The sequence below is a fragment of the Vombatus ursinus genome, unplaced genomic scaffold, assembly GCF_900497805.2.
Source record: "Vombatus ursinus unplaced genomic scaffold, bare-nosed wombat genome assembly UNPS02014802.1, whole genome shotgun sequence".
Lineage (NCBI taxonomy): Eukaryota > Metazoa > Chordata > Mammalia > Diprotodontia > Vombatidae > Vombatus > Vombatus ursinus.
In genome coordinates this window covers 5936940-5962144 of record NW_020954580.1, presented here as the reverse complement: position 1 = coordinate 5962144, position 25205 = coordinate 5936940, and the positions used below count along the sequence as shown (strand labels likewise).

Genomic DNA, 25205 nt, shown 5'->3' with positions numbered 1-25205 from the left:
AAGGGACAGAAGCAGGAATGGGCAATGAACATGGCAGGTTCAGAAAACAGTGAGCAGAGACTTTGTCTGGAGAATAAATGGGAGTTAATTTTAGAAATATGAAGTAAGGTAAGAACAAATCATGGAAGAGTTGGAATGCCAGCCTTAAGAGATTGCCATGGGAAACAACCAGGGAGACTCATGATTAGTCTGTAAGACTTTAGCGTACTTAAGACCATGGACAGTTTTTTGTCTTTCTTTTGTCCCCAGAACTTATCGACGTGCCTGGCACACAGTAGGTCCTTCCTAACTGCTTGCTGACTGACAGTGATGTCGACAGTACTTTAAGGTTACTAGAATAGGGGAGAGACTACTTGCAGGTTAGGGCAGACAGGTTTAGGAGATTGTTACAGTGGTCTAGACCTGAAGTGATGAGGGCCTGAATTTAGAAGGATAGTGACAGTGGAAAGAGAAAGGAGGGGTGTTTTGAGGGAGGAATCAACAGAACTTGGTAAGCAATTAAAAGTGAGAGGTTAAGTTAAGGGAAGAATAAGAAATGAAATGAAAAACTCTGGGATCTGGGATCTGAAATCTGGAGCTTGGATGACTGAGAAGGGGAGAAGGGAACTAGTTGTTAGAAATTATTATTTGATTTTTTGGGGATACTCAAATAGAGGTTCAGTTGCCCTTGGAAATATTTGGGGAGATATGGAGATACAGAAGAAATTTGCCCCATGCATGGTCCTCATGCAAATTATTTCATTAAGAAGAGTACAGAGGCTTGACTTGTATTTGAATGCAACAGAGTGTGCAAATGATTTCACTGACTTGGTTTGGAGGGCAAATCATTTTTCTTTCCTTGAGGACACAATCAGTACTCCTTGAGTGAGGGGGTGGGCAGCTCCATAATTGACTAGGCTCCTCACTGGAGAGTTCCAGGTGCTCTTGTGAAGTCTGGATGAATAGCTCAGGTAGCCTCTCCTATACCTGGCGAAGACAAAGACCAAAGCACCTTTCCCTCCCAACCTGGATGACATCTCAGGAGCAGGAAGTCCAGAGCCTCTACCTCGTAGAGAGTAGAGAAAGACTGTTGGGCTTCCTCCCACGCTGGACACTGCTGGTCGACATTTCTCCTTGTCTCCTCCTCTCTTGTTTCACAGGGGGGCACCTCCCGGTCTGGAGACACTGAGCCTGTACCTTCTACCAGGCTGTTCCAAGTTAGAGGGACAAATGATAAGAACACCAAAGCCTTTGAAGTGCCTGCCCGGGCTAGTTCTCTCAACTCCAATGATGTTTTCATCCTCAAGACACAATCTTGTTGCTACCTGTGGTATGGGAAGGTGAGTGTCCATCCTCCTGTGAACTGGCCACTGTGGGCAGGCAAAGAGGGAGAGATATGTCTGTTTTTTCCACTATCTCTCACCTTCTATTCTTCCCACACCTAAGGGTGACATCTTTCCCTTTCACTTCTCTCCTTTTGACTCTGCCTACCTGCCTGTCTGTCTCTCCTTAGCTTTGTGACTGTCAGTCTTTATCTGTCTAGCTCTGTATCTTTGACAGTCTCTGTTTCTTGTCTCTGCTTTTCTGTAAGACTCTCTCTTTGATATCTTTGCCTTTCTTTAGGTTTCCTTCCCAATAGGCCTCCTGGTGCCCTAGAGCTTTGGTTAGGCTCATTCCCCACTTCATCAGCCCTCAGAAGGGTAGCATCCGCTTATGAGATGCTCTTGTGGAGCCTGAAAAAGGTCCTTAGATCAGGGGGGTGACAAATTCTAAGTCCCATTTCCTTCTCATTGATCCTATCTGTGCCTAGGGATGGGTAGCTCTCCAACCTGGGACTTTGTCCAAGAGAACAGTCAGACCAATTCATCCTGGGCCAATACCTTGGGGGAATTGTTATGGGGGAACTGGAAACAGCCTACTCTCTGCAGCCGCTTAAGCTTCCTCTCCATATAGGGCTGTAGTGGGGACGAGCGGGAGATGGCGAAGAGCGTGTCAGACATCATCTCTCGAACGGAGAAGCAGGTGGTGGTGGAGGGGCAAGAACCAGCAAACTTTTGGATTGCCCTGGGTGGAAAGGCACCCTATGCTGACAGCAAGAGGTAACTGGACCCATTTGCCCCTCACGAATCCTTTCTTATCAGTCAAAGAAATCTCTTCTGGTAAGAGATCTAACTGAAAGGACCTTGTCAATGACTCTAGTCTTACAGGATCCAGAGGCCAAAGGACCTTAGAAATCATTTAGGCCTGCATACTTCATCTTTTACAGGGCAGAATGGAGTTCTAGAATTGAAGGACCCAAATCCAAATCCTCACTCTAACACTGTTTGTGTGGCCTTGGGCAAGTCATTTACCTTGTCTATGCCTTTCCCTATCTGTGAAATGATGGGGTTGGATTAGATATCCTCTGACATAACCTTTCAGCTCTAAATCTAAGAAGCTCACAGAGGTTAAATTTTTTTTTTCAGGCAATTGGGATTAAGCGGCTTGCCCAGAGTCACACAGCTAGTGAATGTTATGTGTCTGAGGCCGGATTTGAACTCAGGTCCTCCTGACTCCAGGGTTGGTGCTCTATCCACTGCCACCTAACTGCCCTGAGGTTAAATTTCTTGCTCAGGGCCATAGCGCCAGTGTCAGAGGCAGGGTTTGAATCTAGGGCTTTTCCCACTATCTCAGGCTGTTGCTCTTTGACTAAGTTGGAGCTGGCATCCTCTTCCCAGCTCTTTATACTGACTCCACACCCCTGAGATGTATGAGATGTTCAGGAAAGACTAGCACCTCTGCTGTGAGGGCTTGCAGAGAGCTTTTCTGGGCTGCTCCTCCGGCTTGGGTGTCTACCCCAACTCACCCCTGTGGTTCTAAGAAGCTGTAGCATGCATAACAGCCACACCCCAGTAAGGCATCTCCACCAACAGGCTAACCCAGGTTGAGAATAACCTTCTGGCCTTAAAGCCCATGAGTTAGGGAGTGGTCTCTGTTAAGAATGTGAAGACTTTCCCAGTAGAATCAGCAAAGGAGAACAATTTGTTTCAACATCCATGAAAGGCAGCTGCACCAGGTGCTATGGAGCACTTAGAGCCTGGTCAGACATTGAAGACACCAAGGTCATCCACTGCATCCCGAACCACTGCCCATCTTGACTTTTGTCTTGCCACCAGAATTTGATAACTCGGGAAGAGAGAGTGAGGTTGATAATTTTGTGCAACTCTGCTTCACTTAAATCCATTTGACGAGTCAAGACATCACCCAGTGATGTCATTGGTCATTTTCAAAAATGAAAGACACAACAAAAAGTGACCCCACAGTACCCTTTCTACTGAGAATGCTAGAGCAGGTAGAGGATAAAGTTTCCTTTGTAGACTGGCTATTTACTTGGGAGACTCCTCCCTCCCCCAAATACATAACATTTAGAGATCTTGGGGAAGCCAGAATTGCACTTCCTAGTCTTTGTCTTGTTTCCTCCAAACATCAGCTGGCTTTGCAGTCTACCTAATCCCTCTTGGGTAGGGCAGAGGGAGGTGTCTCAATTTCTGAAGCTAAGGAGGCCCAGAGTTCAAGTCCATAAGATTAGATAAGCTTAAGTAAACCTCAGAAAGGGTAGGGCATTGGCCATAGGGTTCAGCAATTCAGTGAGATGCTTACATCAGCACCTGAGTAGTAGGTGTTGGGTTCTCTTATCTGAGGATAAGAAGAGATGCCCAACCCTTGCTCCACCACTCAGGTCTTGGAAAGTTAAGGGGATTAGGGTTAGCTCTGGAGAAGAGATGGCTTGAATAGGTTTGGGAAATGATAGAAAATCTGGGTTTCACTGGATTTGAATTCCTGAAGATTGCTTTACTGAGGGGTAGTCATTAACAGGGGTGTTTAGGGTGTTTAGCGAGGACTAGCACCTCTGGGGTGAGGGCTTGCTGAGCCCTTTTCAGAGTTGCTCATCCACCTTTGGTGTCCACCTACCACCCAACTCTCATCTGCGGCTCCAAGAAGCTGTAGCGTGCAGAGTGACTACACTCTGGTGAACCATCTCTGCAGATGGGCTAAATCAGGTGGAGGGTAACCGATGGGCCTCAAACCCATTGGTGAGTTAGGGGAGTATCTACCCCAAGCATTTGAAGACTTCCCTCAGCAGAATGGGCAGATGAAAACAATTTGTTCCAATGGTCACGAAGGCTGCTGAAGCAGGTACTATGGAACACTTAGAGCTGGGTCAGATGTTAAAGATGCCGAGGTCATCCACTGCATCCCGGGCCATTGTCTTGCCACTGGACTTCAATGACTCTGGAGGAGAGAATGAGGCTGATGACCTCGTGTAATTCTGCCTCACTTAAATCCAATTGACTCTCAAGTTAAGGCATCACCCCATGATATCACTGGTCCTCTTTGAAAAGGACAAACAACAACAGTGACCAACAATTCTCCAGTTTTAGTAGGCAAAGGGCAAGAGGGAATGGGCTACAATTATAGCCATAAGGATAGAGGTTAGACTTCAGGAAGAACTTCCCAATTGTGAGGAGAGTGAATACTAGACTGGGAGGTGTGGGAGTTGTAGCAGGGTAGGAAGTGTGGAATCCTTTGTTTTCAAGGTTCCTTATAACAAGAGAGACATTTCTTCTTTCTACATCCCCCAAGACTTTGAGAACCAGAGGGGTGTACTGGGGCATTCGTTTCTAATTTTGTAAAACTAATTTCATTACCTTGTCTCCTACAGACTACAGGAGGAAACTCCTTCCATTGCACCTCGTCTCTTTGAGTGCTCCAATCAGACAGGCCGCTTCCTGGCTACAGAAATTCCTGATTTTAATCAGGATGATCTGGAAGAAGATGATGTGTTTCTGCTGGATGTCTGGGACCAGGTAGGAACCTCTTCCCATCCAAGTCTGAGTGTCCCATCCACTTCAGTCTTAAAAACCCTGGCTTGCCCCCTAGGACAAATTCAAATTCAAATCTCACTTCTGTTATTCCCTCCCTATGTGATCTTTCTATGCCTTAGTTTCTCCGTCTGCCAAATGAGGGAGTTGGGCAAGATGGTCTATGAGATCCTTTACAGTTCCAAATTTCATGACTGCAACTCTGCAGGGATTTTTTTTATTTTCTCAAATTTTTAAAAATTAATTTATTTTAAACTTAAATACACAATAAGAAACAAAAAAGAAACATATTACAAACTTAAATACAAAATAAGAAAAAGGAAAAAAAAGCATTGCCACGTGCACAGCAGAACTTAAGAGAGGATTCAAAATATACAGCAATAAATTTCCATTTCAAGGACGCCTATATAAATAATACTACATGTTGTGTTCAGAGCTGTCCATCTTTTCTTTGCTTCCTTGTAAATTTTCTTTTGTTCTCTGCTGTGCACTTTTTGCTTTGTTCTTTTTTCTGCCTTCCTTCCTCCATCCCTCAAGAAGGTACAGTTAAGAGCGGAAATATATACACACACACACATACCCATGTACATACACACACATGTATACATATACAAACATACATACACATAAAACATATGCACATACGTACAAAATAGATACATGCATATACACATACATAATGTACACTTATATACATGTATATATACTTAGATATCTACAATCATACTCATATACAGACATATACATTTACATGCATCCATGCAAGACTGTACTATACTTACTTATCCTCTGTTTCTCTGAGGGTGGATAACCTCTTCTTTTATAAGTCCGAGTTTTTCCATTTTTTTTCTGAGTGCACCAACTCGTCATTTCCCACACCACAGCAATATTCCATCCTTACACTGTCTAGTAGTTATTTTAAATAGTCTAAAACAATATTGATTAATATGGCTGACATATAGTATAGTTTCCCTATTTTTCTTTTATGATTAAATCTGTTAGCTTTAACTTGCAGGAATTTTTTGTGGATGAAATGAGTTGCAAGAAATGTCCTCAGTTCAGGGCAGGGGATCAGAAAAGGGAAGAGAAACTCATCTGGCAGCTTCCTATTTTAATTAATTATTCTTGTTAACTGCTTGCTGAACTCTGTTGATTCTATGTTGGTGAATAATTGCAAGTATGATCAGTGCTGTCTAAGCCTTGGTACTCTCTTCTCTCCCCTACCCCATTTATGTCTTTTATACTCTTAATATCTCACAGCACTCTATTTCTTTAGCTTAAGCCTTTATTATTGTAGCAGAAAAAAACCCCACCTATTTTGAAGTCAGGAGAGTCCTGGCCTCTAATCCTAGATTCTGTACATGAGACCGTGGACAAGCCATCTAATCTCTCTGACCCTCAGTCTCTTCATCTGTAAAACGGGGGCAATGACAGTAACTCCCTCCAATTCTCTCACAGCATTGTTGTGAGGCTCAAAGAGATCCATTCATGCAGAGCATTTCACAAGATACGTAGATGTCAGCAATGGGAACTACTGCTTGCTTGATAGCCGTTGTCTCATGGCAACTAGAAAGTAGTTTTTGGTCGTTTATACTTCAGTGTAAGTGAAGTTCCAAAATCAAAAGGATCACAGATTTGGAGATGCAAGAGGCGCAAAAGATCATCTAGTCCAGCCTCATCATTTTACGGGTCAAGAAGCTGAGTCAGAGGGGCAGTTAGGTGGCGCAGTGGATAGAGCTTTGGCTTTGGAGTTGGGAGGACCTGAGTTCAAATCCAGCCTCAGACACTTGACACTTACTAGCTGTGTGACCCTGGGCAAGTCACTTAACCCCGACTGCCTCACCAAAAAGAAAAGGAAAAAAAAAAGAAGAAGAAGAAGAAGCTGAGTCAGAGAGAGGAAAAAGCAAAGGGCATGAGGGTAGGGTGCCTTAGGGAGAAAGGGAGAGGGTGCCACAGAGGAAGAAAAAAGGCAGAGGAGGAGCAGCTGGGACAAGTAAGACAAGCAAGTTTGGCTTATCTGTGAATATTCATTCCCGAAGTTATCCATCCCAACTGACATCAGGGAATGAATTCAATGTAGACTATGTCATTAAAAAAAAAATTCTGCATTGAGTTTTATTTATGCTTTTAATTTTTACATCACAATAATTTCTTTTTAAAAAATTCTTTTACATTATATTCATTTCTGAGCAGGCCCCTTCTCCTACCCAATGAGTCTTCCCTTGTAATAACTATTAAAAAAATTCAGAAAAAACAACATACCAGCTGTTTTTGGATCGTATAGGCAGCGTTCTTCACCTCTCTAAAGCAATTTTCTCATCTCTTCTCCCAGGGGCCTGGGAATTATAATTGCACAGGTTCAGCTTCTTTTTTTTGCTTTCAGGTAACATTATAGTTATCATTCTGCATATTGCTTACCTGATTCTGCGCCCTCTCCACTATATCATTTCCTTTGTCTTCACATGATTGTCTTAATTCTCACATTCATTGTTTCTCTCGGTGCTGTAATAGTACAGCACATTTGTGTACCCCAATTCCAGTACTATTTGTAGTTTCAAAGAAAGATCACAGAACTCTTTCCTTGCCCTTTTCCTTCATCTCAGAGAAATGTGCGTTTGCAGGCGGTGGATGGGATCAAGAGCTATTCACTTAAAAAAAATAACAATTCATTCTGTTGGAAGTCGTTTCTTTTCTTTTATTTTATGGGGAGTTTAGCCCTAGCTCTGTGCAGAGCTAAGGGATTAGAGAGGATGCAGAATTGGGGGTGGGGGTGGGAGAGGAATACCTGGGGTGGGATCAGGCTGTGCCTAAGGGCAAATTTAAGAAAGACTTGGAATTTCGGACAGGTTTTCTTCTGGATTGGAATGTACGCCAATGAGAGGGAGAAGAAAGATGCGGCCATCATGGCGCAGGAGTACCTGAAGACACACCCCAGTGGGCGTGATCCCGAGACTCCCATTGTGGTGGTGAAGCAGGGACACGAGCCCCCCATTTTCACGGGGTGGTTCATGGCCTGGGATCCTTTCAAATGGAACGTGAGTGACGTGCCCAGTATTTTGCTTATACAAGTCCAGAATACTTCTTATGGTTCTTTGCCCCAGAAATTCTCTCCAGGGCAGGGATCTTATCAATGGAATTCCAGGTACAATGTTTAATGCTCTTTCATTCATAGACAGACATACCATCCATGATTTTTACTCATTGTGGTTTTATCCATTCCAAGAATGTTGGACTTGGAATCAACCCTTGGAGTCTGAACTTGGCTTCTGGCAATGATTAGCTATGTAAGCAAGGGCAAATCCCCAGCCTCTCAGTAAGGCTGTAAAATGGGAATGATACTTTTACTATTCACCCCAGAGGGTTATCATAGGCAGAACGCTTTGTAAACCTTAAAGCACTATGGAAATGAGTCATTCTTACTATTAATTGATTGGTTGATTTGTTTACAAGTCTGAACACCAACATATCTAATGTATAATCACCAATAATCCTTCCCCAGTTGCTTCCTCTCAAAATCTGCACTGATTTTTGGTTTCAGCCTCACTCATTCTTTTTGCTCCCTTTGCTCAGCTTTGCTGGGGCCACAGACATAAAACTATACAAAGTTGGGGGGGCGGTTATGACACCATTCTCCCTCACACCCCACCTATATAATTTTACTCCTTGAGAATGACAGGAAAAAATGTTAAGGTCATTCTCTACATTCTAATTAGTAAATCTCCCGAACGCTACTCCTCACTCACACCACAACCCACCCCTTTATATTTCTTCCCCATCTCTGCTCTGGATACATGGATGGTTTCTGAGAAGTGAATCAAATGACATCGGAGAACATGTCTCTTTTCCATTTCACCCCTTCTCACCCCAACTCCATTCGGGAAACGGGAAACTTTGCTTTTCTTCTATTCTCTGGCTAGAGAATGAACCAACCCTCTGCTTATCAGGGAAAACGATCCTCCTTCCTTACCCCTAGACTGACTCCGTTTTCCTACTCTGTTGCCTCATCATACCTAGAACGCCAAATCTTACGAAGACCTGAAGGCAGAACTGTCAAACAACGGCAACTTGGGCCAGATCACAGCTGTGAGTATGGAATTCACTCAACATTTTAAAAGTACATATTATGAAAAAGGCGCGCGCGCGCGCACACACACACACACACACGGAGGGAGGGAGAAAAAAAAGGCATTAGACACAAAGACAACAAATAAATGCTAAGTAAATTAAAGAGGGAAAAAAAAACTAGTGGCTGATTTGTAGGAACCAATTACCTTGGGCAAACCTTAGCCTATTCAAGCTGGCCAGTTTCTCTAAAGGGTCATCTTGTCCACGACCCTAGCAGTGGGCAAGGTTCTAATCAGTCCAAATAGATGGTGCAGAGTGGATCTTCAGGAAAGTAGATATCACAGTGTCCTTCATCTTGCTACCAATGAGAGATCCAATCATTTCCCCTAAGGAAATTTTTCCTGGTAATTAGTCTTAATTAATCCCCTCTGCTACAGGGTGTCTCCAATGCCTTATGTTCTTATGCTCTTTTCTCAGCAGAGATGGAGAATTGCTCTGCCCATTCAACTTTTTTTTTTTTCCTTTTTGGTGAGGCAATTGGGGTCAAGTGACTTGCCCAGGGTCACACAGCTAGTAAGTGTCAAGTGTCCGAGGCCAGATTTGAATTCGGGTCTTCCTTATTCCAAGGCCAGAGCTCTGTCTGCTGCTCCACCTAGCTGCCCCCTCTGCCCATTCAACTTTAACAAGCACTTATTTAGGTTCTAGTTTTCTCATTGCTGAATAAAATGCCAACTCCTTTAAATGACCAATTAGTTAATGTTTACTCTGTAAATATTTATTGGCTTGGTGCCTGGTGCCTGAGGATATGCAATAAAAGCCTGGCCATAGTACCTTTGTTCACGGAGCTCAAGGTCTTAATAAGTGAGATGACAATTGATAATTGACAGAAATATGTCCACAGCAATGTAGCAATTGCGTGAGTGAGAGTAATAAAACAGAGAGATGTGGTATGAATTATAATTACCCGGGGCTCAGCACTGTCCAGGAACACCCAGGAAAAGTTACATATGTATGAGTAGGTCAAAGAAGGTCTAGAGAAATACAAATTCGACAGGATACAGAAATTTAAAATTGTTTGAAGCACATCTCTGACCTTTGTGGGTATCATGGGGAGTGCAGGTTATTAAATAAAACAGGCATACCTGTTATAATTATTGGGTTGGGAAGACCTAGGGTCTGAACCAATGTAATATTGTTGCTTAGGGGAACTGGAGTGGGGAAAAGAAATCAGTGAAAGCTGTCTGGAAGAGGTAGCCTTTAAGTTGATGTTGGATTAAGATTCAACCATGACCAAGCTTGGACAGACAGCTATTTCTTTTTCTTCCTCCTTAGGAGATAACCAATCCTAAGCTAGATGTGTTCACAGCCAACACTAACTTTACTTCTGGACCTTTGCCTATTTTCCCACTGGAGATGCTTGTCAACAAGCCTGCCGAAGAACTCCCAGAGGGTGTGGATCCTGGTAGGAAGGAGGTGAGTTGGGTTGGGGGGATGAGGTGGTTCAAAAAAGGTGAAATTATGGTTTGATAAAAACCTTATTTCTAGTATTTATGTATACCTTATGGGGTTTCCAACTCTACCTTAAGGCTTGTTGCAAGGGGTGACAGCATTTTTGGATGGTCAGTGCTGTATTGTGTTTTGGAAAAAACAGCACATGGGTTCAAATTCCTCCATTTAGCACCTGTGTGACCTTGGGCCTTCTTAGAAAGCAAGACTGAGTCAGGGAGACTTGGGTTCAGTCCTGCCTCAGATACTTACTAGCTGTATGACCTTAGGTAAATCACTCAATCTCTCATAACCTGTTTCCTCATCTGTGAAATGGAAATGATGATAACAGAATCTATCTCACAGGGTTATTTCAAGGATCAGATGACATAACATGTGTAAAGTGCTTTGCAAACCTTAAAGTGCTATGCAAATGCTGGCTATTATTCAAACGATCTCTAAAGTCATTCTAGATCTAAATTCTGTAACAAGTAGAGATCATCTATCTATCGATTTTTGGGGGGGGTTGGGCAAATATGTCTCATATATTACTATTACAGCATGTATACATATTTTTTGAAGCATTTTCACATAGATTTGAATTTGATCCTCACTCACAACCCTGTGAAGTATTCATTTTATAGATGTAGCAATTTTGGTCTAGAAGTGATGACTTGCCTTATGGAAGAGTAGGATCACAGATGATTAACTGGAAGCAGAAATAGATTATTCATTTTAAAGGGGGAAAAACACTGAATGGAACTAGGAGAAAAAGAAAACTGCAGAAGTAATGTAATTGGTGTCTTTTGGAGTTTATTGTTAGTGGTATAGTCTTCCTACTCACAGTGAGAGAATTTTGCACATTCTTGCTGGAGAGCTGAAAAGGAGGAGAATTTTTTTATTTCTTTAGGGCCATTCAGATCCATGAGAATGATTCAACCACAATTTCAGAAAAATGCTGAGACAGGAAGACACATGAGGGCATGACTTGTACTCACACTTATGACAGTATGTGAATGAATGAAGGTCAGAATAGGGAGTGACAGATAAGGAATCATCAGAATGGCCCATAGAGTGCAAGAACAGTTATCATAACTCCTATCTGACTGAGGGCTCAGAGTACAGCAAGCTTTTTTGAAACAAACACTCCAGGGGCAGCTAGATGGTACAGTGGATAGAGCACCTGCCCTGGAGTCAAGAGGACCTGAGTTCAAATCTGGCCTTACACATGTAACACTTACTAGCTGTGTGACCCTGGGCAAGTCACTTAACCCCGACTGCCTCACCAAAAAGCAAAAAAAAAAAAAAGAAACGAACACTTCAAGCTTGTGTTTTGGAGATGTACCACGGAAAGCAAAGCTTTAGCTGTCCATGAAATTTTGTCAGGAGTTTGCAGCAACAGAAAAGCCCAGAATAGATAAGCAGGTGATAGAACTTTTACTCTTCCCAATACCCTGCAATAACACCTCAACTTGGGGGTTCAGAAATTTCTCTGCATTTGCTACCCTGGAGATTATGTGGCGGTGGTTCCCCAGGGATGGCAGGACAATGACAGGTCACATGAACCCTGGCCTATCTAATAACTTTAAAACAACACTGTATGATTACCAACCTAGTCTTTCTTCTCTCACCTTCTTGCTGCTGCTTTTGAGAGTAGGACTAGATCGAGACCTTACACAAGCAACTTTGACAAAGTTTATTATTTAGGAGCAGTGTGGTGTAGCATAAATAGCATTGGATTTAAGGTGAGAAGATTTGGTTTGGAAGCCCAGGTCTATTTACTAGCTGGGTGGAGACCCAGGCAAGTCACTTCAAGTCTTTGGGTGTGTTTCTTCACCAAAAATGAAGTTGAACAAGATAATCATTAAGATTCCCTCAGTTTCTGAACTCTGGCTTATAACTCTTTCAAGTATCAAGTTGATCTATTTTCAGTTATTTCTGAAATTTGTCTTTGACTGGGACTTCCTGAGCAAGGTAGCCCTTTTCCTCAGCTCAAACATTCTGGTAGATTCTAGTGTGCCTCACTTCATTATTTTTATTACCTCTATTATCTCCTGCTCAAACCTGTAAATGTGTGTGCTCACCTAATTGCAAGGTCAAATGGAGTGAAATTGTAATTGAAAGCTCCTGACCTACACTCATGCTGTTAACCCACTCCCCGTGGTAACACTCCCCACCCTCTATCCCCAACCTGTTGATAAAACCTGTGATTTTGAAAGGATTTGATACCCTATAGTCATTTTCTCAGGAGATTGAGTTCACAAAGCCTTCTGCTTTTGTGAATCAAGGCCCCAAAGTAGGTTGATCCAAGCTCCTCACTATCTGGGCTTGGCCTTTTAACTGTGAGCCAATCAGAAAAGAATTTTAGATTGTTAAAGCTCTAAGAGACCTTAGATACCTTTTAGCTAGACCACATCACCCCCAGCCCTCCCTAGGGGTCTCTGGATAAATTTCAGGGGGGTTATTTTCACTAACTTCTAGCTGAGATGTAGCACTTCTTTTGATTATTAACATAGGCAACAAGCATTCTAAGAAGGGGTCCATTGGCTTCAGACTGACAAAGGGGTACATGCCACAAAAAAATTAAGAATAGTAGTCTATTCTAACTCCCTCATTTTACAGATGAAGAAACTGAGGTTCTGAGAAGTGATTTGCACACAGGTACTAAACAGAAACAGGATTTAAACCCAAGTCTTCTTAACTCCAATTCCAGGACTATCTAGAAATCTGAGATAGACCCATTCCCCATTTTTATGGTTTATTGCACTGCCAGATTTTGCTTTCCACTTGACTCCTACTCCATGATTCATCACATTAAAACATGCTCCTGGGACAAATATTGGTCATTCAGCAGGGACTTTGCCCTTCTGCCTCCCTTGCTGCCCACGTGACATGGTCCCCTGCCTCACCCCCAGCTCTTCTTTACCCTCAGGCACACTTGTCTGGGGAAGACTTCACTAGGGTCTTTGGGATGTCTCCAAATGCCTTTTCTGCCCTGCCACTGTGGAAACAACAGAATCTGAAGAAGGAGAAAGGGTTGTTTTGAAGAGAGGGGTACCTACAAAGTCCCCAAGGCAGCCACCCCATCTCAGCGGCTTCGCCAAGTTTCATTTTGTTTACTGTTATTGCTATGCCAAATAAAGTAAAATTACTTCTCGAATACTGAAGAATGGAGTAATGCCCTTTCTCTTCAGTTAGTTATTACACATGAACTTCTTCCCAAAAGGATCTGCTTCAGGGAACCGGTGGTCCTATTTCCTAGCTGCCCAGAGTTAGGTTGGCCTCCCACTGCTTTTAATCTTGCCACAGGAAATAAAAGTGGCCACTCCAAACATTATTGAATTCTAAGGAGGGTCCCCTTAGGGTCTCAAAATTATGGCTTATCCCATCTCAATAGCAGGGAGGTTGAACATTTTCCAGATTTATAATTTTCAACTTTCACTTTGCTTTCCTCAGACCCTGGGCCAAATGCAATCTTGGTGTACTGTCTCCACTCTGTTCTGGGGCAAATCCCATTTTAACCAAGTCTCAATGAGTACTTCAGACTAAAACAAATCTAGCCCCATTGGTCCACAACCTAGACTCTCTGAAGGCAGTAAAGAGGGTGTGACAATGCCTAAATTTGTTGTGGGCTTTGTGGCAGAGAGACCACAAAATCTTTCTTCTGTATTCAGTTCACTGTCTGGAATCCAGAGCCCTATAAAGGTTATAAGAGTACAAATATCACTTTCTCTCCAATAGTATTTCAATTGAGTGAAACAAAGGAAGAGATTGACCCTATACTAACAAGGGGTTCAAATAGAGCCCAGTCATATAAGATAAACTTTTCAACAGTATAAAACTAAGAATGTAAGATCTCTGAAAGCAGGAGCTATTTTTTCTTTCGCTTTATTCCTAGTGCCCAATACAGCAAAAACCTGGCAAGCCCAGTTGTACAATACTTGTTGTATTGAATTGAAGCTCAGGGGTCCAAAACGACAGTTATTTGCCCCTTCTTTTCTTCCAAGACACACATTCCAGGTGACCTCTTGAGAAGACCAAAAAAAATTTGGTCTCCACAGATGTGCCAGTTTCTAAACGTGTCTGACAGAAATGTCACCCTTTTCAGAAATAAAAGTCAAACCAATAGAGGGGTTAAAGAGGTTTTAATTTCACAAAAAAAAATCTATATATCATTTAAAAAGGGGAAAAAACAAGGAAAAACTCTCAGATACAAAGGAACAGTTCTGCTAAAACACAGATAAAGTGCCGTTCCATATAAACAGTGTAAAGAATCAGAATCAAAAAATCACTCACAACGCGAAAAACTATCCTACTAGTAATGTGGCCAAAGCGGCTGGCAAACCTGGTGGTGGATCAACCAGGCATGGCAGAGAAACCCTATTTTTTTTTTATACAATAAATTAACATTGTCAGGAGGCAGTGAAACTGGTCAAGCAGGGAAATATGGGAGTACAAAAAAGGAGAGAAGGAAAAATTGAAGAACAAGAAGATCAAGGCAGACTTTAGTAACTGTCAATTTGCATTCTCACTCTTTGGATAGAAACACTGTGAACTTGTTAACCCAGAACAATTTCATCTATCTTACTCTTTTGGGCATCCTGCAAACTTAGTTCTGACTTCTCCCTACCCATCCTAACCGTTCTCACTGTACCAAGCAAAGAAGATATATCTGCACTTCTATTTCGTGCACCTTGGTATGAGTCCAATGGCAAAAGGTTAACGGCTTCACGTATTAGCTGTGGCACAGCTCTTACGTTTTAAAAACACTTTCAGACACACAGTATATTTTTCATGTACACTTATCTAGTTGTGGGGAAAAAATACATATATGAACATGGGGAGATGGGTTACTCAAGGATAATCTATGGAAATTAGTGGTCATGTAAGACAAAATAAATTGTTTCTCTTAGTTACAGATTTTCCAAGGCTTGAAGTAGTTTTGTTTGTTTAATGTATTGGATGGTGGCATTTTTTAAAACCTATATGACACACACACACATATACATATATATATATTATATACACACACACACTTTGAAATAATTTCAGTTTCACTGATAAACATGTCCACATGAAGGTTATTATTTAAATGAAACAGGAAAAGAGTAAAAGTGATGTAAATTAATGCTCTTCAGGACAGGTATTTCAAGGGGACACAGGTGAGGAAAAGACAAAGAAGGGTAATAGCTTCATTTATTTAAACATAGCCTATTTGGACTAAATCTCTTATGGGGGAGGTGAGTAAAGTTTACCCGATATATTCTTTCTACCTTTAAAAACGAAAACCAAAAAAAACTCCTCCCCACCCAAACATGCATGGCACACCCAGCAACTGAGTGTATGAGATTGTCAATTTTTCTTTCACAAACACGCATTTCTAGACAGCCTACATTATACATCTATGTATAGCTATATTTGTATATAGCTGTATGTCAATAGCTATATAATGCTACCAGCAGCCTGGGGGGTGGGGGAACTACAGTAAGTAAAATTGCCAATTATCCCTCTACCATGCTTTAATTATTAAAGCTTTTTTTTTTTTTTAAAGAAACCTTTGATCAAAGGTATTGGTAAATGAACATGGCTAGGGTTTGCTTTCTGGACTAATATACGAAATGTGTACATTTTGTGCGATACTTATGATATCTGAATAGTTTTTATTAGTGGTCATTACCGGACTTGTAATTAAGGCAGAACCTTTTCAGGAAACAAAGAGTTTCAAAATCTAAGTAAAATAGAAGGAAAAACGTGTGGAATTGTTAGTTATACTGCCCTGTTGGGACACAGACACACCCACATCCACACACACCCACATACCCCCACACATACACAGAAAACAGTCTACCTTCTAGAAGGCTGAAATTCTATTCACAGCTGCTGTAACAATGATGATGTTTGGATCTATAAAATTCTCCAACACCTCAAAACACTAGGTGATAACGAACCAATACAGATTTTATTTGGTTTGGTTTTCCTTTAAAAAAAAATTTCCAAACACATCATACTGGTTGTGTGCAGAACTAAGTGCTGCTAAGTTCCAATGCTATATATAACTGATGGCCACAAAATGCTTAAGATTTGCAGTAGAAATCTGTTTTTCTACAGAATAACAGGACCCCTTCTCCCTCCACTCATCACATGCTCACACTATGATTATGAACTGGCCGTGCTGTGCAAATAATAAAATATATATTATATATATATACACACCTATATATATAACTTTTCAAATCTATAAAGCCACTTCAACCAGGAATAATCCCTCCCCTGCTACCATCTCTATCAACACAATCAAGATGAAATTCCAGGAACTCCACATTGACCTAGAATGAGAAGGGACTCTGTGTTGGGAGGGTGAAACAAGGAAAGAATTGATGAAGCCACTTAAATGGACATATCCGCGAGAACTGAAGCTCCAACAGCAGTAAAACAGCCCTTCTGACCTGGTGACCTATTCTTAATATGAAAGCTAGAGCCCCAACATACTAAGAGTGAGGAAGAAGACCCCATTAAATCATGCTTCCAATGACATTAACTCAATTTGGGCTAACTTTTCAGGAGCCCATCTACAGAGCTTCCTTCTGTTCTCACCTTCCCGACTGACTGACCCCAAATGTAACTGCTCCCTTCTGAATTGTCTTCAAAGTCATTCACCTTTACTTTTAATGTTGCCCTCAAGTAAGAAGACTGGGGATGGGGAAGGAGAGTGGAGGAAAGCTATAATCAGTTAACTCATTTATTCTATGACTTTTTTTTTACTTTTTTTTAAAAAAGATTTATGATTTTTTTTTAAAAAGGATTTTCTTTTTGGAAATGTTGCAAAACAAAACCTGTATTAAAATAAGCTTTTCCCTTAGATTTCTCTTGCCAATGATACAAACTTGATAATTTATGATACAGTAGTGCATGTGGTATAGGGAAGGGGTCAAAAGCATTTCCCGTTTGTGGTTAAGTCACAATACAAAACAACCCATGTAAGAAGAGGCTACGCTTACAGAACAGATTACAGAACAAAGTTGTGCCTGCAATGCTGGAGGCTCTTCAAAGGAAAAGACAGCCAGCCTTCCAACACCAATAATTTGGTTTATGTTTATGAACAGTGGTTTAAAAAAAATTCATGGTTCTCCCCTGCCTGGCTCCCCCTCTCAAGAGACTTATGATAACCAGCCCTGACACCAATATGAGAAAGTAGTTTAAAAAAACAAAAAGAACTCTCTATGTTTGATAAAATAATAAAACTGTAGTTCCGGCCCAAATTCAGAGTCCATAGTTCTTAACACATTTCTTTGTAATAAAGGAATGAGATGCTTCATGGGAACCTAATGATGAAGCTAAGCTCTCAAAATTAGTTTTTACAGAATTTTACCTACAATAAATTCATCCTTCATATGGTTTCCCAAGCTGCTTAACCAATCTGTTTTATGTCATTTGAGCAATTACTGAAATGTATTAGTTTTTCAACCATATTTATTCTCACCTTAAGCACATAACAAATAAGGTCAATTCACTGAATTTCTTTACAGTTCTTGGGATTCACCCAAATCATCCTCACTTTAGATTAATTCATTCTGCTTAGGAATGCATCCAGAGAGGACATGGTTTTAAATGTTTAAGCCCTGACCTACAGCTCCCAATGCACACTCAGTTTTACATTTGGGGTAGGGTGAGTGGTCCAGGGTAAAGAATCACTTTTTGATATCTGGGAACCTTTCAAAGAACATCTGTCAATGGGTCCCATTTGGGATAACATTTTTGCCCAACTTTTATATATTGCTTTGGCTAACTCCAGAAGCAGCCTGCAACAGTTGGTGTCTATTCTCAAACGGGCACAACACTGGAATAAATGAAAAAAAGTCAGTAACAAGAACAGATGCTGACTGAATAAAGGAATACACTGTGTGAATTAAAACCTTTTTTTTTTTTAAACACACAAGGCATACAATGAGCAAAAACTGTGAAGGATGATGAAAATGTTACAACACATTCCTCAGCACCAACATTTCATTTCCTAGAACTGTATGTAAACTGTAGAGGAGTTACAAACCTATGAAATGATAATTAAATAACCAAAACATGCCTCATCTCAAATGACAGAAACATTCCCCTTAGCTGGAAGAACTATCACTAGTGTTTGTGGAGAGCTGGGGTTCCAGTGAACTTTACTAATGAAATGTACACTCAAAGTTATAAACTATTGCTCAAATTGCTCTTGAAGGACATGAAAATACACAAATGGCAAGTGATACAGGTGGTTTCTTCACCCGTTTCCCAGTTGAATGAACTTGAAAATCCCCCTGTCACTTTTTTCCATTTCTTCTCCACACCAACTGTGCTACGAATTTCGAGCAAACAAAGTCTTCGTGGCTCATTCCAACTCTTTAAGGCTCCATTCTGTCCAATATATACAAACACAAATGTACAAACAAGCGTACATGTCAGAGTGTGAGTGTGTATAGGTATGTGAGTGTGAGAGTGTGTGTGTGTGTGTGTGTGTGTGTATGTATGGGTGTGTGTTTCAGTTTTTAGAACTACAGAAAGCTCCACTCTGTTCTTGGAGAGAAGGCTGATCAGCTACAGGTGTAAGGTTCAAGGATTTCCATGCATGGAGAACTTCTCTGGCTTGAAGGGTTCTAGGTTTTGGTTTGGCCCTGAGCTGTTTGTTACTCCTGTGACGTTCCAAGTTCTGAATTCTCAGGTGGAAAGAACATGAAAATGAGAGAAACTGCCGTGTGCACGCACAGACGCCTGCCTGCCCAGGAGTGGGCTCCTCACAGTGCCGGCCGGGTGGGCCGACCAGCCTCCACGCTAAGCAACTGGGAGGCCTTTTCTGTTTCCAGCAGCTCATCAAAGATATCTCTAGAAGAGGAAGGGGGAAATCAACAAAAAGAGTCACAAGCGGGTAGAGAAAATTAGATATCAAATGTAAGTGCAGAACTAACCACAAGAAGGATTAATATTTAGTGATTATTCTCTTAGAAAAAAGCAGCCTCTTCCTTCAACCTTCATCCTGAGTTGAAATAATAACCCAGGCCTCCCTAACAATTTGCTATTAGTACCTGAAAATTATCAGAGGACCTTGGCTAGAGCTATTTTAACAAAAATGATAGGTAATCTGCCATGTACACAAATTATGGATCAACTGATCTTGGAAATCATTAAATACTTTAATTCAGAGAACTTCTCTGGCACATTTAGAGTAGGTTCATAACTGGATCTCTCTTATCCCCAGTGAGGGATCATCAAGAATGGGAGGCTGGGTCCCAGGAACCCCTCCACTCTATTACTTTTTGAAGACTAACAAATGGAGTACAATGTAAGAAGAACTAACGTTACTAGTATTAGAGAAGCACAACAAAAATTATTTCAGAAATTTCAAAGTAAAAAAATAAACTAATGAAAACCCAAAGTGGCAAAAACACTTAAATATTTTTTCCTCAAATTAAAAGCTAGGCAATTTTTGGCCTGTGAGTCCTTGTCTGGCCAGATTCTTACTTGTGCATATAAAAGAAGATGTAACCACTCCGGTCTCTGTCACTCTGAACAGAGGACTCTTGGATTTTAGACACCTCCAAGTCATTGTAAGTAAACCAGGCCTGCTTCTTAATGTCGTACACATCACTAATATAATGACCTAAAACAAATAAAACAAAGTAATTATTTTCCCAATAACACTGAGCCTTCATAAAAGACAGGGGATGGATCTGTGATTTCACTGGTATAGGGAGCTCTTGGTAAGGAACTCCCTCTAGCAAAACAGACTGACATTCTCTGCAACCTAGAGTCTTGGGGAGTTGTACAGAGCACTAAGACTTAACCAGAATTCCAAGTCAGGATGTGTCAGAAGTGGGACTTGAACATAGGTCTTCAAAACCATCCTTCTATACACACTGCTTTGCACAGTTTAAAAAAAATCAAAATAAATCTTTATAGCATCTTATTTTTAAAAGATCCTGAAAAAGTATAAACACTAAAAATTTCTGTAAATTTCAATGAATTTGTGATCTCCTTTTATTGGTACTCTCTTTATTGATGCAGTCTGCAATCTAACCATCATTCCCCATCCTAAGTGATTCTAGTCCATGAGTTCCATAAATCTTCCAGAGGGTCTACTTGATATTCAAGAGGATTTCATTTGCATATTTAATTATTTTGTGTATATCAATGCACCAATGTTCACTGAGTCTCAGGCGATATAATGTTTGATGGATAAATGGTTGAGCAATCCTACAATTTCTAAATTCTGTATCAATTATAGTTAAACTGACCTCATCTCTCTCTCTCTCCCTCCCTCTCCACACACCCACACACACCCCTCTCTCTATAAATACTTTAGAGAAGCATAGACTATCAGAGCTGAATAGCTAACTTAGTCATACCTAGAAAGGACCAAGAATCCTTTCTTCACACATCCCTAACAAATGGTCATTCAACCTTTGCCTGTAGACTTTCAGTGAGGCAGAAATCCATTACTTCCCGAGACAAGCTCACTGTGCTTTTTGATCTCTCTAATGGTTAGGAAGGTTTTTTCCTTTCATCAAGCCTAAATCTGCCTCTCCATCACTAGTACCCATTGATCCTACTACTGAATAAGCCTAATTCCTCATCCACACAAGGCCTCTTCAAATACTTGAAGACAACTACATGGTCCCCTAAGTCTTCTTTTCTCCAGGCCAAATTACTGACCGATGAATATTATGTTCTATAAATGTTCCCCTGACCACAGCACTCTAGTTGTGGGGTCTGACTGTGGCAGAAGAAAGCAGAATTTTTATCAGCCTCATTTTGGACCTAGGGCCTCTCAATGTACCCTGAAACAGCTTTTTAAGCTGCCATATCATACTGCTAACTCATATTCAGGTTACATTGTGCGCTGAACACCCCCACCCCCCATTTCTTGATTTTATTTCCACAGGAACTACTGTCTAGCCATGCCTTCCCAATTCTATATTGATGAAACTGATTTTTAAAAATTAAGTGGAATTGATCCTTATTAAATCTCATTCTATTCAATTCAGTCTACCATTCTAATTTGTTAGATCCTTGTTAGCTCCTAATTCTCAGTTAACAAATTATCTACTTTTCATAGGTTTGTGACATGCAAATTTGAAAAAAAAAAAAAAAAAACAGCTTCTTCATCTAAGTCATAAAAATGTGGAACAAGGCAGGGCCAAGGACACTCTCTGGAGCACAAAGTACAAGGATGACTCTCTGAGGCACTAAAAGACATCCATCTAAGCTGACAGATGCCATGAATGACTAGTCTTTGGGTTCAGTTTTCCAACCATTCTCAATTCATTTAACTGCATTATGACTAGTCTATATAACAGTAATAGCTCACATGCTTTAAGATTTTCAAAGCACTTTACATAAATCACCTCATTTCACCTTCACAAAAACCATCTCCATTTTGTCCTCAAGGAAAACATCAGAGACTTTTTCAACTTTTAGTTTGGAAATGCCCTCCTAGTCACAGAACCAGCTGACCAGAGAATCCAGACAAGTTACACTCTAAGATACATACTTCTACTGTATGAAAGCTCAAATGACCTTTTACCTGAAGATGATGTGCTTCCAATATGGCTGACAACACTGATGAGCCGATAAGAATGGGGAAGATTTCCTGTCTAAAAAAGACAAGTGAATGTGAGCTTTACCTCTGTATCTAAAATAAAATATCAAATCTAAGCTCAAACAGCAAAGCAGATATAACTGAACCATAACACCTGGTATATCTGGACTCTCCATCAACTAGAGTGAGCAATGAATGTTTTATGTACACTATGTAATCTATATATCAAGTGAATATATAATCCCAATTCAATCCAATTAACAGCTACTAAGTGCATGCCGAGTGTAAGATACTGAATCTAAGAACAACAGAATGTTTTAGTGTTAGTTAACAAATATTTATTCAGTGTCTATTGGCCTGAATCAGTATTTTGCTGGAAAAAAAAGAAAAAGGAATTTTTACAGGAATATCTGCTTTGACGATTGAAGGTAACAGTTTGTAGTCATGTATCTCAAAGTACCACATTGCTCACTTCTCACTGAGTATATACAAAAAAGGTTAAACTTTATTTTTGACTCCAGTATTTTTTTGATGAAAAAGAGGAAAAGAGGGAAAATGAAGAGAATCCTAAGTCCTCACCTCTGCATTTCTCTTCAACTCCTCTGCTTCAGCTTCTGTGTACTCCATATCAAAAACATCTTCATTCCCAGAGTCGTCATCAGAGCCCATTCCATCCAGAAAGGAACTGTTAAATTCTAAAGGGCAAAGACAAGGACCGGTAAGGGTCTTTGGCAAAGATGCCAAGAGACTCAACCAGAAAGAATGGAAGAAAGCCTGGATTCTATGTTGTGCCATCTCAAGCAAAAGTATGCTATAAAAACCATGAAGATTCCAATGCAAGCCATATCCTATTAGATATCTCACAAGTGGTAACAGAAACATTTCTCAAGCTCTTTAAGTTAGAACCATACATATCTGATGAGGGGTCCAGGGTCTAATCCTCACAAGGGAGAGAAAGAACAGAACTTTTTACCTGATGCAGCTTCTTCCAGTATCGTATGTCAACCTGCATGTCATCTTTTTTCCCCTCTAAGCTAATAGAGCATGAGAATTATAACACAATATGCACTACATTTTCTGGGATTTTGAGGTTAAGCAATTATTGGACTACTTAAGAGTTCATAATGAAAAGTGCTTTGAAAAATTAAAACTACCAACTCCTAATGACTGGGCAGACAATTAAAAACAAACAAAAAAAACCAGGCATCCTAAACTTGTGAAAACAGCACTGCTGGAAGCGGTGGAGTTAACATTAAGGGCAAGCACAGTTTACTCCCCGGTAGCATACAGCTTCTCCAGTTATCTGGATTACAAGTAATGAACACTAGATTCATCCCCTTATTCATGCTGGGATTCACAGCTTAAATAATTCCCAGAATAGATTAAATAAACATGGAGTAGATGGAGATAAATAAGAAAACAAAAACCTCCAGCTGGTCTCCACTCTAGGATGAGTAGAAAATAGGTATATGACATAGTTAAAATGTTTGCAATGTTATTAGTCTGAGCTCCACTCAGATGGACATTATTTGAACAAGGTCTAATCTGAACCAAGAATTAAGATACTGTATTTTGTATTTATTTCAATTTGTGCGGCTATCTATCTGTAATGAGACAAAAACATTTAAAAATGATCCACTGTAGATACTCATGGTGATATTAGTGGTATGAAGTAAATGTAAACCTAACTTGATCCCTAGGTGTTATTAGTGAACAGGATACCAAGAGTATATGGAATGCTAGGATCCCTTCACTTAATCTTAAACGAAATGGAATTTCTTTAAAAAGGAAGCATTTCACTAAAGAACAGCAATTCATACAAGTTTTCAAATTGATTCACAGCATACAAAACAAAATTATATTTTTAAACAATTGAAAATGAAATGACAAACCTGTCAGTGACTTTTCATGTAAGGAAAGCTATTTTATTTAAAAAACAGGTAAAAATAAATAAATCACAAACCTTGAAGACTTAACTCTGTGGCTCTTTTGAGGTCATCATCTTCTTTCTGTTCTCGGGCCTCCTAAAGGGAAGCATAAAATCTAGTTCATTTAAAAAGTTTAGAGTTTCTAATTTTTTTTTTTTTTTTTTGCATTGAAGCTGTTCTATTCTGGTTTCTACAACAAATGCGTTATTACACACTAGAAGTTCTACATGGAGGAACGCTCATTACCTTGAAAGAGTTCAATTTTCAGTAACAAAGGGACTGAAATAAAACTCAATTACAAATTCAGTATTCTAAAATTTGGAATAAGGCAAAGTCTCTAAGTTCCTTTTTCTTCTGTATTATTAATCAAAAGGGTTTCACAACCAACTTCTGCATGAACTGACAAAGACAATGTAGTTTTGTCTCTCAGAATGCCAGATGTGGTCCTAGATTCCAACATTTAACTCCAATCATTTACTTCTGGTGTTATCCAGCTGTTTCAGAAGTGTCCGATTCTCTGTGACCCCATTTGGGGTTTTCTTGTCAAATACACCAGAGTAGTTTGCCATTTCCTTCTCCAGCTCATTTTACAGATGAGGAAACTGAGGCAAACAGGGTTAAGTGACTTGCTCAGGTAGTAAGCTAGTAAGCATCTGATGCCAGATTTGCACTCTTAGAAATGAGTCTTCCTGACTCCAGGTCTGGCACTCTGTGCCATTTAAGTGCCCCAATCATTTCCTAATAGAATGCAAACTAATAATGATTTAAAGCAGACTATGTGACAGGGTAGGAAGAAGCAGTACAATCTAGCTCTCTCTCTACAACTATTCTACAAAGATCTAGAAAACACACCAGTCCAAGTCCTGATTGGGAAATCCAACGAAAAAAAATCAAGGTAAATCATTTTTTCCAGTGTAGGTCGGCATAAGGAAGACAATGAGGATGGGGGTCTAGCTGCTATGCACCAGACCTGCCGCTGGGGTTGGAGGCCCAGGGCAAGGAAATGTCACAGGTCCCAGGCCATGCAGTAAGCAAGAAGTGAAGTGTGAGGTAAGTAGCAGCTGTGGGGCTCTGACTCTGAGAGCAGAGTAGGGTCTCTGAGTCAGCGGAAGCTTACAGTGCAGTCACTCTGAACCCTCTGAGCTTCCCAGCTGGTGGACAGGGGCTGAGTCCATTAGTAGTCTGTTGGAGATTGAACCAGGGGCAAATCCACAGTGCTGATGCTCACACCCAAATCCAGGTCAGAAAGTTTGAAGAGTTCAAACCAGGAAGACAGTGCTCAGATTTCACCCTGGGGTCAATGAAAGTTTGCAG

General features: G+C 40.6%; 2 protein-coding genes across 2 annotated transcripts in view; one reads left to right on the top strand and one right to left on the bottom strand.

Moving 5' to 3' along the window:
• Positions 1-13520, top strand: part of VIL1 (villin 1) — a 37674-nt gene extending 24154 nt beyond the window's left edge. The window contains exons 14-20 of the mRNA XM_027873719.1: positions 1140-1319; positions 1933-2078; positions 4682-4826; positions 7688-7876; positions 8856-8924; positions 10239-10379; positions 13324-13520. Coding sequence (XP_027729520.1) covers positions 1140-1319; positions 1933-2078; positions 4682-4826; positions 7688-7876; positions 8856-8924; positions 10239-10379; positions 13324-13437 — 984 coding nt within the window. The 3' untranslated portion in view covers positions 13438-13520. The remainder of the gene's footprint in view (positions 1-1139; positions 1320-1932; positions 2079-4681; positions 4827-7687; positions 7877-8855; positions 8925-10238; positions 10380-13323) is intronic.
• A 2808-nt stretch (positions 13521-16328) lies between these two features.
• Positions 16329-25205, bottom strand: part of USP37 (ubiquitin specific peptidase 37) — a 66124-nt gene continuing 57247 nt past the window's right edge. Inside the window, exons 18-22 of the mRNA XM_027873913.1 lie at positions 23927-23987; positions 22543-22658; positions 21949-22018; positions 19887-20025; positions 16329-19250 (exon numbers count right to left, since the gene is read on the bottom strand). Coding sequence (XP_027729714.1) covers positions 19163-19250; positions 19887-20025; positions 21949-22018; positions 22543-22658; positions 23927-23987 — 474 coding nt within the window. The 3' untranslated portion in view covers positions 16329-19162. The remainder of the gene's footprint in view (positions 19251-19886; positions 20026-21948; positions 22019-22542; positions 22659-23926; positions 23988-25205) is intronic.